The sequence below is a fragment of the Neopelma chrysocephalum genome, unplaced genomic scaffold (assembly GCF_003984885.1).
Source record: "Neopelma chrysocephalum unplaced genomic scaffold, ASM398488v2 Primary Assembly neopelma1_118, whole genome shotgun sequence".
In the NCBI taxonomy this organism is placed as follows: domain Eukaryota; kingdom Metazoa; phylum Chordata; class Aves; order Passeriformes; family Pipridae; genus Neopelma; species Neopelma chrysocephalum.
The window spans coordinates 653737-671854 of record NW_020897780.1 but is presented as its reverse complement, the minus strand read 5'-3'; the positions used below and the strand labels follow the sequence as shown (position 1 = coordinate 671854).

At 49.2% G+C, this 18118-nt stretch overlaps 1 protein-coding gene across 1 annotated transcript in view; it reads right to left on the bottom strand.

The window, feature by feature from the left end:
- SKAP1 (src kinase associated phosphoprotein 1) overlaps window positions 1-17815 on the bottom strand; it is a gene marked incomplete at its 3' end in the record, with an annotated part of 116873 nt that extends 99058 nt beyond the window's left edge. Inside the window, exons 1-3 of the mRNA XM_027697127.1 lie at window positions 17710-17815; window positions 9832-9937; window positions 803-828 (exon numbers count right to left, since the gene is read on the bottom strand). Of these exons, the coding sequence (XP_027552928.1) occupies window positions 803-828; window positions 9832-9937; window positions 17710-17743 (166 nt within the window). The remainder of the gene's footprint in view (window positions 1-802; window positions 829-9831; window positions 9938-17709) is intronic.
- Between the last annotated feature and the right edge of the window lie 303 nt (window positions 17816-18118).

The following is an 18118-nucleotide window of genomic DNA, read 5'->3' as shown; positions in this document are numbered from 1 at the left end:
AAGGAAAATTCAAGGAAAATTCAAGGAAAATTCAAGGAAAATTCAAGGAAAATTTAAGGAAAATTCAAGGGAAATTTAAGGAAAATTTAAGGAAAAAGAACAGTCCCACTGATCCCTGTGTGCCTTGGCTGCAGCCAGGGTGAACCCAACGCTCCAAAAATCAGGAATTAGAGCCAATCTGATCCAGCTCAAGGAGCTCCAGGTCGGCTCCAGGCAAACACAGATCCATCAATTGTCCCTAAATACGCAGGAGAAGCCACTGACAGGGCTGGTGACCCACGGGCCCCCTGGAAAGTTTAAATCATCGCCCCCATTATTGAGGAAATGAAGATCAAAGTCTCCATCAGAGCCTCTCCCAGCTCGTTAACAGACACAACAAGGGACGGTCACGGGCCTGGAAAATTTACAGCCCCGGCCATGTGTCCACACCTGGAGCCTGACTGAGTTTCAAGTTCAGGTTAAACATGAGCAGTGAGGCTGGAGGTCACCCAAGAGCCTCTGCTCCCAAGCCAACGCTCCATGGGAATGCTCTGCCCTTCCCAAACTTTATAAAGCTTCTCTGGAGGCAGAAAAAAACTTCCCCGGGCTCGTCCGGGACGATAAATTTCTGCCAGAACCACACACGTCGTGTTCTTTGCTCTGCAGGGTGAGGAGAAATGAGCTTCTGCTGCTCAGCTCCTCCTGCAGCCTCTACCCCAGCCCTGCCCCTTTCCAGCCTTCAAATTCATTGAAATTTCAATTTAAAAACACGGCACATCCAACCTCTCAGGCTCATCCCCCTCCTTCCCCCCATCGGACTCACCTCGGGCTGCAAAAGTCAAGTGGTACCTGAAAGACCAAAGAGAAAAAAGAGTGGTGAGACACGTGATTCTCTCAGAGATCTGTTTCAGCCTCCTGAACAAGGGGCAGAGGGGAGAATCCTGCCAGGAACCCACAGAATGGGGTTCCACAGACACACATTCCAGGCAGGAAGCTCCAAGAGGAATTGGGATGTTCCATATCCCTGTCCAAGGTCGGCTCAGAGCACCCTGGGCTGGTTGAAGGTGTCCCTGGGGGTGGAACTGGGTGAGCTCTGAGGTCCCTCCCATCCCATTCCATGATTTTATGAACTCCCATCCCCTGGAACGGGTCTCCCTTCTCCAAACACGAAGGTTTAGGTGACCTTTTGCTGCCCAGCCTCAATTCAGGGCTTCCAAAGGTCCCTTCCCACCCAAACTATTCCCTGTCCTCGTCTCACCCCTCCCCTGCAGCAGCAGCACCACAGAGGGGGCAACACACAAAAAAACCCCTCATTTCTTCCCCTCTCTCACACTTGGGGCTCATCTTGGGTTGAAATCAGAGTCATTTTAACAAAGGAACGAGCACTGGGGAGTTTTGGAAGCGGATCAAGGGCTGGGGATAAACCACAAAGTGACCCATTCACAGGCAAGATGTGTAACAAAGGGCTGGTCTATAGGAGTCGGTGGCAAGGATCCAGTGTGTAAAAATCCAATCAATTTGTTTCCCTCATTAAAAAGCTTTCATGAAGAAAATGATTTAACACAAACATCCAAGCTACTGACGCAGATTAATTAGAAAACAACGGCGGAATTCTGATTAAGGGGCATAATATTTATTTGACTTGTTTGCTTTGGACGAAAGAGAGAAATTAAAGGACGTGCAGAGACAGGAGAAACTTTGCTGGGTGATAAATAACAGCTGGGGGAGGGAGGGAAGAGCCACATCACTGGGCTTTGGGCTGCACGTTTCTCTGGGCCTTTGGATGCTCCTGGCAGTGCTTCCCAAATTTTACAAGGAGCTCTTTCCTCTCCTATCCTACACCTTCTCTCTCCCCCAAGCCCAGAGAGGCAACACAACCCAGTGGTGACACAACAGCAGCTCCATCTTTTGCTTTCCCATCACCTTTACCTGTTACTCGACCTTTGCTTTGAGATTTCAATCATTTATCCAACATCTGAGCTGAGAAACCTCCACTTTGGGCTCTGCCAGAGCTCCCCCAAACCCCCCAACCCCGAGAGCAGAAATACTTTTGTCTCCTGAACAGACAAGGAGAAAAAAAAAAAAAATCACTTCTTGTTCCAGGTGAACTTTTGTCTCTTGTGCTTGAGAGACTGTCCTAATCTCCCCTGCACATGTTCCAGTGATAACATTTACTGCACCGGGACCAAAATGATTTTCTGTCACTTGTAATTCCGGTTCAATAAAAGTATAAGAGCTTTGTTTCTAACCTCTGTCATTTTTAATACAGTAAAATGGCTTAAAAAAAAAAAAAATGTAAAATTGAGTTCCATTTCCTACCGGAGCAGCAAAGCCCATGTTAAGCTTCACTCTGATCAAATTTAAGGCAGGGGGGAAATACCAAAAACATGTTTTGGCTTTGGCCTTTTATTTTTTTCTTTTAGCATAAGGAAACAGTCAAAAATTCTGATCTCATCAGATCAGGATATGTCTTTAATCTCCAGCTTTGATCATTTGCACCCTGGAAAGGCTTAAGCAGAGAATGAAAGTTTAGTTTAAAATTTAATCGGGAGTGGGAGGAAAATGGTCTTGTTCTTACAGAAGATGGAAGAGTAATGACCCAATTCCTTCCTCTGCCACTGGCTGCATGGAAACCTTGAATAAATTACTGACCTCAGGAGTGCAGAAGGGACTGAAAATACCGTGGCATCACATCCAAGTATTTTCACTTCACAGAATTTTTCTTTCCGCTGGTGTTTTGTCCAAGAGAGGGTGGGGAAAGCACCGTTTGTGTTTCCCCCACCCCTTCCTGCAGCCTCAGCTAATCACCAAGTTCTCTTCTCACCATTTTCACAGGTGGCTAAAATATTCTTTTCTCTTTTTTTCTGCAAGAAACGCAACCATTTGGGCAAAACACCCATTTTTGCTTCAACAACTTCAGGGGTTAATCCAAAAACAGCCGCAGCCCTGGGTCCTGCGCATGATAAAATCAGAATAAAACGTGTTTTTGCGCAGCAGAGGAGGAGGAACTCGCTCAGCAGCAGCAGGTTCTCACCTCGGGCCATTCTCCAAAGTGCGGAGCTTGAGGCCAATTAACGCTTTTGTTCCCAATTAACGCAGCGCTGAGGAGTTACTCAACACACCCATCTGTGTGTAACAACTTACACAACATTTCCTCCTCCAGCTCTGCAGGTTTGCCCCGAAAGCTGCAGCCCGGTAACATCTCCCAGCAAATAATTAAAAATATCCTGTATTTTTAATTATTAAAAATATCCACACACGTCCCCCCTGAGCCAGCTGAACTCAGAAACCCAAGGCCTGCTCCTTCTTTAGTTTGGAAGCTGCTTTGGGACCAGTTTGAGATTTTCATCCCTAATAAACAGGTTTTTAGATCTCACAAGCACCAGTAAAAGCTCCTCACTGGTTTTGTTAAGGAGAATGTTTGGGAACAGGGGATGGATTTGGTCATGGCTTGACTGTTTCTTTTAAGCACGTGATTAAAAAGGCTCCTGTGCCCTAGAAATGATCCCCCAGGAAGAAAATCCTGGATGGGGTTTGGAGTAACCTGGGAGAGTGGAAGGTGTCCCATGGGATGGAACTGGATGATCTTTGAGGTCCCTTCCAACCCAAACCATCCCAGGATTCCATGGAATCAAAGCAAACAGGAAGGTCCAATTCACACACCAGACCCTAAAAAAGCAGAGGGGAAATGGGGGAAAATCTCCTGTCAAATGATGAACAACCTCCAGCAGAACGAGCCTGCAGTGGAATCCTAGGAGATTTTTGGTGCAGGGAGAAACTCGCCCAAAAAATATCTGATTTCCACTACAAAGCCAAAGGATTTGTGTTGTGCTGCCAGGAGTGTAACAGGAGACATCCCACAAGCATTTCCCCCTCAATGGGGGAATTTTCCCAACCAACCCCCACCTCTCCCACCTCAGCCAGGTTTCAGAAGCCCCGGATTTGTTCTGCCCCAAAAACACCGATTGTGGAGCCCGTGGGGATCCACCCCCAGCAGGCAAACAGAGGGACCCTCCCCTGGGAATGTTGGTGCTCTTTGCTCCTGAAAAACACCCAGGCTCCAGTTCTAACCCAGCCCCAACAAAAACTGTGCCAGCAGAGCTCCGAGGGGCAGCTCCCAGGAGCAGGAGGAAAAGCTGCTGAGGAGGGAGCTGGAGGCCCAGAGCAGGCAGGGCTGCCAAAAAACCTCCTTCCCAACAGGAACCCTCCGCCCTCCAGCCTGGAAACACGACTAATGAGGGGCTGGAAGGAGCAGAGCCTTCTGCTGCCTCCCAGGAGGGAAAAGCTGCTTCCAGGACCTGGCTCACAAACCTCATCCTTGAGCTGGTTTGGAACAGGAGCAACACCAAGATTGGCACCTGGGAGGTTGGAAAATCGAGTTCTCCAAGTCCTCCCCCCTCCTTCCAGGTCTGCTGGGTGATGGATTCACCTCCAGGAGCTGGCTTTGCATCCCAGGGATGCTTCCAGGGCTGGCCAAGCAGAAAAAGTCACTTTAACGCTCCTGTCACGTCACCAGCAGGGTTTAAACCAAGGAAACAGTGAAATATCCCTTCCTGCTCCAAAAGGAAGGGCTGGCAGAGCCCTGGAACACACAGGGATGAAACAACCCCCTGGGTCAGTGTTTCCCCTGCCACACTGGGTCTAGATTTGCCCTCTGGTGCAAGCACAGGACTTGTGTTGTCTTGGAGCACCAAGATAATTTGGTTTTATCTACATTTCCAACCTTTACACAGACTCAAGCAGATCTACCCCAGGCCCCTCATCCTCTGCTGTTGTCATGGGGAGAGTCACAAATCCCACCAGAGCCCAGAAATCCAGGAAAATCCACAATTAACACACACCCTCCTCCCAGCCACAGAAAGTTGCTGACCAGCACCAGTAAATCAGGCATCAAACCTGCCCCATTTGGGGCCAGAAGGAAAAAAAATCAGTGTCTGAAATCTCAGTGTTAAGCAGAGGGTCAAACTTGATGGGCATAATGGTCTCTCTGCAGCTCTAAAGTCTCTAAAAGTCTAAACCCCACTTTCCTCTCAGACTCGATTGCAGCAGGAACCATAAAGTCAAGTCAGGTTTCAATCAAATTTCCTGCATTTTCCTGTCCAATTAAGAACACTAATATCACCACAGATGTCATTAAATCAGATATTTTTGAGACAGCCTAATTTGTTTGGTGCGCGGCGCTCGTCGGGTTTTAATGTTCGGAGGGAAAAAATAAAAATAATAATAATAATAATAAAAAAATCGATGCTGTACAGGATTTCAAGCAGGAAAAAAAAAAACGAGATGAAAATGGGATTGGGGAGCTCAACCATTAGTTAGAAACCACTTCAAATGCATTTCTGAGCTAAATGTTACACGGGAGCAGCAGCAGCAAAGAGGCAAAGACTCTGGTTACAGGGGCTTCAATCATTTCCAGGGCTCGGGTTTCAGATTAACAAGGAAATGGAGGGGGGGAAACAGGGGTAATTTTATCAGAAGGGATGGAAAACGATGCAAATGATGGCAAAAAGCCCGAGCCAGGAGGCCCCAAAGTGAATTAAGGGGCAGAGGGAACAGCCACGCTCAGCACAGGTAGAGAAGAAAAGCAGGTGGGGTGGGTGAGATGGAGAGAGAAAAGTGGAAAGCCCTGAAAGTGGAAAGGATCTTTCCTTCTTCCCTTTTATTGGAGGGAAAAGAGATTTGATCCAATGTAAATATTGCCAGGATTTCCATATAAGAAAGTGGAAGAGGATTTGACTTATTAGGGAGCAAAAAAAAAAAAGAGAAATAAGAGAACTGTGTCAAGGCTGAGCAGAATCCAGAGGGGTCTGAGATGCTCCCGGTGCCTGGGGACGTTTCCATCCTCTCCTTCAGCCTGACCTGCAGAAATGGTTGGTTTTGGGGAGAAAACAGGCCTGTTTTAATAAACTTCTGCCCATATTAACGGCATTTATCACTTCAATTTTCGACCCGATTTGAAAGTTTTGGAGATTGAAACGAAAGAAAATGCGATCTCAGGGTAATTTTGCTTCATTAGGGCAAATGTACTGCCTGTAATTCCTCCCGATATTAAACTCATTACGCTGAATAATGTGTGATACCGAGATAAAAAGGAATTTAAGGATGTGACCTGATGGGCAGATAATTGAGCTAAGCCCATTAACGCCGGGGCCGGACCGCGGCCCCACCACATTGTCCTTAATTAGGCAAAGTGCTTCTCCTCCTCCTCCTCCTCGTTCTTCGGAGAGCTGGGATTTATTTGCTCAGCGGAGGAAACGATCTCGCTGAGCAGGGTTTCGTTCGCACTTTCCGTGCCCATTAAATACAGATTTATTCTGAAAGGGGGGAGAGAGAGAAAAAAAAAAAAAAGGCGAGTCCCTGTCGCTTCAGCGCCGGGAAATTGGGGGGTTAATTCGCTTTTTTTGAGCCTAAAAATGAGCTGCTCGGGTTGTTTTTTCTCCTCGGATGTTGGTGCTGGTTGGGGGGGGGGGGTTGGTTTGGGGAGTGTTGATGGGGATGTGAAGCCTCTCCTCGCCCCGCCCTGGGAGCACAGGAATTCCTGGGCATTCCCGGACATTCCCGGGGGTTCCAGCAGTCGGATTTAATCCCCACCCTGCTGACTGGATTTCTTTTTCAACTTTCTGGGAGGACGTTCCCAATTTATCCCTCAATCTCAGGATGGGATTTTCTTTTCCCCCTCCCTTATTTTAAAGAAGGAATTCTCAGTGTCAGTTATTGAGCCTGGCTCGGGATGAAGCTCTTCCCTCTCACAGACACGTGTCTCTCCCCAGCAGGCACCCTGAGCTTCCCTGGCACTGCATTCATATTTCTGGGATGTGTCCCAAAACAGGCAGGGATTTGGGAAGGTTGGTTGTATCATCTCATCCCACTAAATAAATCTAAATAAAGTCTAAATAAACCTGTGAATTATTGCACAAAATGTTTCTTGAGCTCTTCTGGAAGCTCAAGAAAAGGATGTTTTAATTGTGAAACGATATTTCACAGGTGACCCTTCCAGCTTTTGTGGGGCTGAGGGAGAGGAAACCTTGGGAACAGGAGGAACCTTCATCCATCCTCCTGCACTGGACTCAGTGGGACATTTCCCTGGGCAAGGAACAAGAGGGGGGAACCTTCCCAAATTTCCAGCTTCCAGGGTTTTGTGTCTCCACGTGGGAGACCTGCCAGCCCAGTTCCAGGAGCAGTTTTTGAGCCTGGCTCGGGATGAAGCTCTTCCCTCTCAGACACACACTCGTGTCTCTCCCCAGCAGTCGAGAGACTTCCCTGGGCAAGGAACAAGAGGGAGGGAACCTTCCCAAATTTCCAGCTTCCAAGTCTCAACCCCAGTTGCCCAATATTTAAATTTTGGAGCTGCTCATTGTGCTGCTGACTGGGGCTTCTCAAACCTCACCAAACAGCATTTCAGGGTTTATTTTTCCACCAGCTCTGCCCTCAGCCACCCCCAGCTTTGCTCAGAGCTCCTGGTGCCCAAACTCCACCAGGAAAAGCAGCTTTTCCAGCCCCACCTCCTGGAGGGTCAGGGATGACTCTAATGTCATTGGGTTTTGTGTCTCCATGTGAGAGGAGCCCTGTAAAGACCTGCCAGCCAAATTCCAAGAGCAGTTTTTGAGCCTGGCTCGGGATGAAGCTCTTCCCTCTCACAGACACGTGTCTCTCCCTGGCAGTCGAGCACTTTGCTCCTGTTCCATTATGAACCCAAAGAATGAAACCCAACCCACCCCACAGAGGGCTGCTGGGGCTGCTGGAGCTTCCTGAAGGCAGCAGAGGCTGATGATTTCCTGCACACCCACCACAAAAGCCACAGGAAGCTCCCCGAGGAGACAAACCCGGCCCCGAGAGCGAGACCTGCTCAGATCCTCTCCCATCAAACCCTCCAGTCCTCCTTCCAGTAAATCTCCCACCACAAATCATTGCATTAATGGCCCTGGGCAGCACAAGGACTGTTTGTATCCTCTTGCTCTCTCCCCCCTTTCCAAGCAATAAAAGCCGAGTCGGGAATCAGCAGCGCCCTGGAGGGTCTTGGCTCGAGGGTCTCACTTTCCCCTCCACAAGTAGCTGCAATTTATTTCAATCAGCAGCAGGACTGAGGCCCCACATCTTAACCTGAGCATCCAGGAGGGATTTCACATCACCACTCCTCATGCAAAGGCTGCTGCACCACTCCCACTGCTTTTTTTTTCCCCCCGAGGTGGTTTGGTTCTAAAAGCTTCATCCCAAATTGTACCCTCAGGCTGAGGAAGGGCTAAGAGGGGCCAAGGCTGAGTTCTGTGTCACAGCATCAGCCCCAGGACCCAAAGAGCTGCTCCTTTTTTGAGCAAATCAAAGCCAAACAACCCAGAAATCCACGGAACAACGGCCACAGCAGCACCTTATCCCACTTCTCCAGCCCCATTCCCAGCTCTGACAGCACAGGGAGGCAGAGACCACCTACTCCAGGAGGCAAGAACGACCCAGAGGTCCCAACTTTGCCAGCTGCCCTCCCACATTTATCAAGTTTGGTGCTATTTGGGTTTAATTCATTAAAACCAGACCCAGAGCTGCTCTTTGTGGAAACACAGAGTTGCCCCTTGGGAAGCTGAGTCCCCTCAGGACACTTGGAAAAAAAGAAAGAAAAAAAAAATCCCAAAATCTTCCTTGATGTCTGAATACTTCAGAATCCTGCTTATTTAACTTTTCCCATCCAGGATTCCTGCCAGTAGGAATTTTTCAGGGGAATCACAGCAGCAAAGAGGCAAATGAGCCCTTTTCCTTCTCCCACACCGCCCACTCTTCCATCAGATCAGCTCCAGCCCCCTTTTCCAAAGGTTTCCATCTTCTGCATTCAGCTTGTTTCAATTATTCAGGGCAACCCAGGCTGATAATTACCCAGTCCCGAGCTGCTGAGTAAAACTGATGCTTAATTAGCCAGCGGGAAAGATCGATTAAGATCCAGCGGGGGATCTTGCAAAGTTCTTCAGTGGGACTGCAGGGAATAAAAGCCTGGCTGTGCCCTTCCAAAGGATAAAAATTCTCCTCTTCTCAGGGCCTCGACAGCAGTTTTATTTGAACTGGATGCTCAGCTCAAGCAGCCACCCTGAGCTTTTATTGTCAGGCCTCAACACCGAGTGACACAACCCACAGCTCAGAACCAGAGCATCAACAGCGAGCTCTGCATCCCATTGCCAGCCAAAAATAGAACCCAGCTGAGGCTTCAAGTTTTATTTAAGCCTTGAGCAGCCCGATTTCTGGGTGGGTTTTTTTGTTGTTCCTCAATTTTCCCCTCAGAAAAAAAAAATGGGTTTGCTTCCTTCATTTCTCCAAATGATGCATCTCGTGTTCTTACTGTTCTTGGAACAGTCCTGAGGACACGAGGCTTTAAAATCCAGGTCTGACCTGGGTTCTAAGTCAATAAATCCCTTTCATTTCCTTTTTTTTGCTGCATCAAAGCCCAGACAACACGTTTTGGAGCTGGGGAGCCCCCTGTGAAACGGATACTTTGAGCAGCAGGTCCCCAGCACGAATCTCTGCTCGCAGTTATTGATTTACCCACAGACTTAAAGTGATGGATTTTCTCCACAAAACCCTCTCTGGAACAAGGGAGGAGGAGGAACAGGAGAGGATCAGAGACCCCACATGAAAAGAGCTGCACAATTCACAGCCCAAGGCGGGATTTTTTACTTTGAAACGCACAAATTCCCAACAAAAAACGACAATTTTGCAGACAAACATAAATTGGGAGCGTAAAAACCAGTGGTCTTATTATACCAAGCCCAGAATGTCCATGAATTTTCAAACTCTACCAGCACAAAGTATCCCAGGATGTGCCACCATTCTGAAGCACTTTAATGATTAGAGAGGAATTCAGAGAACACCCACCTGGCTTTGACTCTCTGGAAGGCCACAAGAATTGCATCCCTCTGCTCCCTGGCTTCAGCACTCAAGTGTTCATTCTGCAGCCCTTCTGCCAGGTAATCCTCAGCATCTGGGGAGGAAGGAATTACAGGTTAAAACTCAGAAATTCCTGTTCTTGGCTAAGAAACCCTCGAGGCACCACCCCAGTCTGAGCTAAAGACACAGGTCAGTCTGAAGACTTGATTTGGAGAAGTGAAGCCCTGGAAGTGATTAAAGAGGATCTAAATGTTGCACGTGGTGACAGAGCTTCCCTCTAATTGCAACAGTATATAAGGCAAAGAAACAAGTGAAAAGAAACTTTTCACTTTGGCAAACTTTTCACTTTGGAAACTTTTCACTGCCGGCAAAAGCAGAAGAGAGGATGAGGAAGGTGAAGTGAAAACGTGACCAGACCAGGTTCAATTCCACCTGCCTCTGAGCTGCCCCAAACCCTAAATATCTGCTCCTGTGAAAGGCTGTTGGCATTAAAGACACAGGAGTGGCATTAAAGGCACAGGAGTGGCATTAAAGGCACAGGGGTGGCATTAAAGGCACAGGGGTGGCATTAAAGGCACAGGGGTGGCATTAAAGGCACAGGGGTGGTTCTCCCGTTCAGGGAGGATCCAAAGCATTCCTAAAACCAGTGCAAGGTATCCACTAACACCCCAAAATCCCCCTGATCTGGGATTTTCCCCCCGAAAACCAGGCTGGTCGTGCACTTGTGTCACAAGGTGGGTTCTCCCACCCCCTGTGCCCGCCCAGACAAAAGCAAACACAACCTTCTCCCACCTGGAAAAACCACATCTGTGTGCAGAAATCCACCCTGAACTGCCAGACAAAAAGGATTAAGCGCCTTCTATTTGCATAAATATTTATGTTCTTTACGGGAAACCGAAAGAAAAACCAACAAACTGGTGGAGAACAAAACAGTTCCTTCCACTCAGCTCCGTGCAGAGCCCCAACCTCCTGCTTCACTTCTCCTTCAGCAGAGGAAAGATTGGCTTCCAAGCTCTGCTGTTGTACATCCACAGGCCCCTCCAACCTTTAGCTCCCACCCCACGCTGTGCCACTAATGTCAGTTTAATGTCCTGCTTGCAGGACTTCCAGCTCCTCCTGCTCCGGTGCCAGCCCGATGCCAGGAGTGTTTGGCACAGCCCAGGCACCTGCAGGGTTCCTCAAAACCAGCCCCTCCACCTGCAGGCACGCCTCAAGATCAAAATGAGAGAGAGAAATGGGAGAAATTGAGTTTTTTCTGTTAAAAACGTGATCCCTGTTCGTGGTGGACTCAAAGGTTTGGAGTAGAGGAGAAAAAAAAAAAAGGTTTTTAAAGTGAAGGTGACAAGGAAGGACGTGGAGGAGGAGCAAGGCTGGTGCTTGGGCATCCCCCAGGAACAGGGCCCTCTTCCTTGGCTTCAGAGGGGCAGGATCAGGGAGACTCAGCTCTGCCTGGGAAGGGGGAGTGACTCCAGAGTGTAACACTCCTCTCCACAACAGCCCAGTTCTCCTTTGGGGTTTTTTCAGCTGACAGCACCAGTTGCCATGGGAGCACCTGCTAATTACCACATTCCTGCCAAAAGCAGGTTCCTCCCCAGCTCCTGCCTCTGTGTCCCTGCCTTTCCTCCTGCCAGGAGGGCTCCTGACCCCCGGGAACCAGGTCTGAGCCCATCAGCCCCAGCCACCCCTTCCCCAGGTGAGAAACAGGGCTTGGAGCCTGAACAGGAGATCAAAATAACCCAGCACAGCCCCTCCAGGGTGGGGATGAGGCTGTTCCCAAGGGCCTGGGGGGACAGGACAAGGGGGGATGGCTTCAAACTGACATAGAGGAGGTTTAGATTGGATATTAGGAAGAAATTCCTTCCTGGGATGGTGGTGGAACAGGTTGCCCAGAGAAGCTGTGGCTGCCCCATCCCTGGAAGTGTCCAAGGCCAGGTTGGACAGGGCTTGGAGCAACCTGGGATACTGGAACCACCCCCAGGGCAGGGGGTGGGACTGGACGAGCTTTGAGGTCCCTTCCAACCCAAACCATTCCACGATTCCCTGATCCACAACCCCAGCAGATGGACAGCAACCCTGGAGCACAGCATCACTCCCAAACCCACCCCTGCATCCAGCAGCAGCCTGGGAGCTCCAGGAGCACAAAGATTCCAGGCAAAAACACCCATTAATACAAATTCACTGCTGGTAATTTAACCCCAGGCTTTGCCAATCCCAGGCCAACCTTCTAATCCTGAGGCTCAAATTCATTTTTGGTCCCTCCCTCTGCCCTTTTAATTGCACACCCAAGGTACTGTACCAGGACCTCCCTCTGCACTTTTAATTGCAGGTACTGTGCCAGCTTAGGACAGGTCTAAAGATGCTGGGATTAAATCACAAATGCCACAGAAAGCACCCCAAGCACATCTACCTAAGCCCAAAGAGCAGATCTTGCTCTGAGGAGCCTCCAAAGAACACATGAGGCCGAGGGGACAATTTATTCTGTACAAGCATAAAAAAACAAGGCAGTGGAAACGGCCCAGCAAGAGAAGCTACAACCAGAAAAAAATACAGTGAGAAGAACAGGCAAGGCAAACAAACTGCTCCCAGAACTGCTGCAAATCCCAGTTACACCCCCTGTGTCATTTTTAAGCTCAGATTAACTCCATGAGCACACGATTAGCCCCTAATACAGCATTTACTTACTGGGATGTCAGCCCAGATCAGCTGCTGGATAAGTTATAGGAGGAGCTGGGTCACTCCTGCAAAGCAGAGCCCCCTTTTCCCAGCCAGCCCCGATGTTTATAGCAGCAGGAAATGAAAAAGAAAAGCCCTGGCCATAAACTCTCCAAGTGGATCAGGAAGAGCAATGTGTAAGCAGCTCGAGAGTAAATCACCCTAATGTTGGTTTTACTGCTTGTCAGTAACGTTATAGCCTTGATGTTTATGGATTGGCTCTCTGAGATCCACTCTGAAAGTTTACAGGACTCTCCTCCTCGTTTCCTGAGGCTAAAAAGGTAAGAGAGAGAGAGGAGAGAGGGAAAAAAAAAATAGTGGAGATTTCATCAAGTGTTTCAGGGGAGCTTCTGGAGGTGATTGCAGTTCTCCACTTTAATCCTGCAGGAGATGCCCCAGCATCCGAAGAATTATGTCACAACCACTGAAGTCCAGGGAGTAAATAACCTTTTAATGGCAGCACTAAATTCTGGGAGTTAATCAGCGCTCAATGAGCAGAGCTGAGAGGGATTAGGATGCCCTGGGTATTCTCTCCACGTGTTCAGGTGGGTTTTTTCACTCTTTTCTGCTCCTCTGCCATCAGAAATCCCACAGCCCTGGTGCAGTGGGACCAGTCCCACAGGATCAGAGAATGCTGAGCCAACCAGCCCCTTCCAACACTTCACACAATCCCCCTCCTGCAGTTTATCACCTCAGCTGGGTGGGAAAAATGAGTTTAAAAAAGGGGTTTAGGACACCCATCAACACTGAGAGCACAGGTACCCTGAGCTTCCCTGGCACTGCATTCACATTTCTGGGACTGCACTCATATTTCTGGGACATGTCCCAAAACAGGCAGGGATTTGGGAAGGTTGGTTGTATCATCTCATCCCACTAAATAAATCTAAATAAAGTCTAAATAAATCTGTGAATTATTGCACAAAATGTTTCTTGAGCTCTTCTGGAAGCTCAAAAAAGGATGTTTTCATTGTGAAACGATATTTCACAGGTGACCCTTCCAGCTTTTGTGGGGCTGAGGGAGAGGAAACCTTGGGAACAGGAGGAACCTTCATCCATCCTCCTGCACTGGACTCAGTGGGACACTTCCCTGGGCAAGGAACAAGAGGGAGGGAACCCTCCCAAATTTTCAGCTGCCAAGTCTCAACTCCAGTTCCCTAATATTTAAATTTTGGGGCTCACCAGCCCTCACCAAACAGCATTTCAGGGCTTATTTTTCCACCAGCTCTGCCCTCAGCCACCCCCAGCTTTGCTTGGAGCTCCTGGAGCCCAAACTCCACCAGGAAAAGCAGCTTTTCCAGCCCCAAGAAGGCAGGTGAAGGGCAGGAAATCTGATTGACTTTGCTCCTCCAAACAGAACCAGCAGCACTGTGTTTGTCAGAGATATATCACATTTTTAGAGCTGCCTTGTCAGCCTTCAGGAGGAATCTGTGCCGGCAAATATGAAACAATCTTTAAAAAAAAATAATAAAAAAAAAAAGGCAGTTTGAAGAGAGACCTGACTGAGCCAAAAGTGAAACTACAGAAGCGGCAGCTAACAGCCAATGAAGTATAAATGACATTTAAATTGCTTGTTAGGAGGTGGGCCTTAAAGTAATAATTGCTGCAACCAGATCTGCTCATCAGCAGACAATAGGAAGCGTTTAGAAGTGTTGTAAAACTGCACATTGTGCTGGCTCCAACCACTGCAACCTCAGAGATCCCTTATCTGATGGACACAGAACCCTGAGGAGGAGGCTTTTGAGTACCTGCAGCACAAAAACTGTCTTGCACTATGGAGCAAACTGTAAAATAAGGCAGCAGGTGTTACTGCCTCCTGCCTTGGTAATTTCTATTTGAAATACAAGAGCTGTGATGGTAATGCAGTCTGGATACATATATATATATATACATACACATCCAATCTGTATGTGTATATATATATATATATATATATATATAAAATCTGTATATATATAAATATATATAACCTGTATATATAAAAAATATATATAATCTCTCTATATAAATATAAATATATAAATACCAAATATATAAATATAAATATATAAATATAAAAATAATCTGTATATATAAATATATACATATATAAAAATATATAAAAATACATAAATATATATAATCTGTATATATAAAAAGATGATATATATAATCTGTATATATATATATATATATAAAATCTGTGTGTATATAAAAATATATATATTTTAAATATATCTATATATCTATATCAGAGAATCATTTCAGTTGGAAAGGACCTTAAAGCCCATCCAGTCTCACCCCCTGCCATGGGCAGGGACACCTTCCACCATCCCAGGTTGCTCCAAGCCCCGTCCAACCTGGCCTTGGACACTTCCAGGGGTCCAGGGGCAGCCACAGCTTCTCTGGGCAACCTGTGCCAGGGCCTCCCCACCCTCCCAGGGAAGGATTTCTTCCCCAAATCCAATCTGCTCTGGCAGTTTGAAGCCATTCCCCCATCTCCTGTCACTCCAAACTCCTGTAAATGGTCTCTCTCCCTGCTCCTTGTTGGCTCCCCTCATGTACCAGAAGGTCACAATTAGGTCACCCCAAAACCTTCTCTTCTCCAGGCTGAGAATATATAATATATATATAATTATATATTTTATATCTATATATATAAAATTTTAAAATAATAAATAAATATATATAAAAATATATATAAAATCCATCATTCCCAGCCTGCAGAGGTAGAAGCCTCCTCAGCCACTGGAAGGCCTCAAGACCATCCAGACTGTTAAGACACAGCAAGTTTGATCCAGAGGTATGTGACATGCAATTAATCTCCATTCATAGCCTGCTCCACCTGTCAGCAAACAAAGGCTGAGCTTTAGGAGGAGATCTGAAGCCTTCAATTAAAAGCAGTCAGCTAACAAGAAAATAATCTGAGTTAAAGGAAGGTGGCAGGTGCAGAAATGAGTTGTTTACAGAAGTGTCAGCCCCGAACAATAAAAGGGCTGCACGTCAAAAAATGTGAAAGGGTGAACTTCAGCAGAGCCCCCGGGATGGAAAACCAGAGGAGAAAACCTCCAGCTACATCTGGGGGAAGACATAAAGGGTTTGAGAGCAAGATCTGATCAAAAACCAGAGGAGAAAACCTCCAACTACATCTGGGGGAAGACACAAAGGGTTTGGGAACGAGCTCTGATGGGTTTGGGGGCTCCACAGGGAGGGAAAGACGCCAGGGCTGGAAGTTATCAGAGAATCACAGAATCACAGGATCAGCTGGGTTGGAAGGGACCTCCAAGATCATCAAGTCCAACCCTGGATCCAACCCCGCCGTGGTTCCCAGCCCATGGCACTGATGCCACATCCAGTCTCACCTTAAAAACCTCCAGGGATGGAGAATCCACCCCTTCCCTGGGCAGCCCATTCCAATGGCTGAGCACCCTCTCTGGAAAGAAATTCTTCCCAATATCCAACCTAAACCTCCCCTGGCACAGCTGAAGACCCTGAGCCCTCTTGTCTTGCTGAGAGTTGCCTGGGAAAAGAGACCAACCCCCCCTGGCTCCCCCCTCCTGTCAGGGAGTTGCAGAGAGTGAGGAGGTCTCCCCTGAGCCTCCTCTTCTCCAGGCTGAGCCCCCCCAGCTCCCTCAGCCTCTCCTCACAGCACTTGTGCTCCAGTCCCTTCCCCAGCCTCGTTGCTCTCCTCTGGACCTGCTCCAGGACCTCAATGTCCTTCCTGAGCTGAGGGCCCAGAACTGGACACAGCACTCCAGGGGTGGCCTCACCAGCGCTGAGTCCAGGGCAAGAATCACTTCCTTGGACCTGTTGGCCACACTGTTCCTGCTCCAGGCCAGGATCCATTTGCCTTCTTGGCCACCTGGGCACACTCTGGCTCCTGTTCAGCTTCCTGCCCCTTGGGATGAGTGCCTGGCACTGCCAGGAGCTGCTGCAGCAGGGAATGGGAGTTCAAAGGCCCAAACCCAACTGCCCTGAGCAGTGAGCACCAAAACCTCCTCAGCCCCTTCCTTCCCACCACCTGCTCCTGCAGCAGCACCACGAGGTGGTTTGGTGAGGGGCTCACACCCCTGTTCCAGCCTGATGTTGTTGCTGACCTTATATTTATTTTTGGGCAGGTAGGACGTGGTCACCTCTCCCAGCACACCACAGAACCAGCACGAGCTGCAAAGGTCCTCACAGAATTTGGGTTTGTGCAGCGTGTTTGAACAGCTGAGCGTGGGCTGTGCTCAGCTCACCCACCACTCCAACGAGTGGAGGTGTTGCAGCTTCAGTTTGTGGAGAAATCCATGGAAAAAACAGCTCCAGGAGCCCCACAGCTGCCCCCTCACACTCACGGAATGGTTGGGGTTTGAAGGGACCTCTGGAGAACATCCAGTCCAACCCCCCTCTCCAGGCAGGGTCCCCTAAAGCAGGTGACACAGGAACACATCCAGGGGGCTCTGGAACGTCTCCAGGAGGAGGCACACGCCAGGAAATGCTGTCAGAACGAGCACGAGCTCATCCCCTCAGGAGCCAAACCCTCAGCTCACCTCCAAAATCTTCAGGGAGCGAGGCCAGCCCTGCTCCCCAATTTTCCAGGGGGCTGAAGCTTTCCAGAACACACAAGCTGCACATTCCCAGAGGGACTCAACACCGGCACATCTCAAACCGGGAGCCAGCACTGTCGCAGCCCCAGGGGAAGCCCCGCAGAGGGGGCTCAGCGCAGCCCACGAGCTGCTCCCACCCTTTGTCTCGCCCTAAAGATGCTCGGAGAGGTGGAGCCTCCTCACCTCTCCAGGAAGCTCTCACTGAGGGCATATTTTGGCCACGCTAGAAGAAACCTCTAAATCTTCCACACGCTCGGACGCTGGGACCACCAGAAAACTCTCCCCCGCCCCTAAACATCCACATGGACCCACGGGGCAGCTCCTGAAAAACAGGAGCACAGCCCCAAACCCCCCAGGGCAGGGCAGCCACGTGTCCTGAACGCTTGTTAGGGGCAGAGAGAGCGAGGCCACGCACGACCTGAGGACCCCAAACCATCAGCCTTGCAGAAGAAACCCCCCCCAGCCCTTCCACTGCTCCCCCCGACCCAGCACAGCGAGGTGAAAAAAAAGCTTTTGGGCTCCTTCCCCCGCGGCCCCGGCGGGTTTCCCCCTCTGAGCAGATGAGGGGCGAGGAGGGGTTTGCTGTTACCTTCCAGGAGCCTCTGGATCTCCTCTGGGATCATGACACCTCCCAGCTTCCTTCCCACGGGAGCCAAAAGTGCCGCGACCGCTCCTGTCCCGGGGGGAGGGAAGGGACAGAGCGACAAAGGAAGCACAGAGGGCGGGGACACCCCAAAAACGAGTAAGAGGAACCGCTGGGCTCTGCTCAGCTCCCACCTCCTCCTCTTATACCCTCTGCAGGACCTCCGGGTCGCTCAGGTGGTGTCCGGGATGCTCCCGAAAATCCGGAGCTCCACCCAAGGAGCTGCCGAGGGGGATCCGATCCCCGCCCAGCACCGGCACAGCTGAACCTGCCCCCGCCTCGGCCTTTCCATGGGGTGGCATCTCCTCCCTCCAGGAGCTCAACTCAGAGCACCTGGCCCTGGCTCGACCCTCCC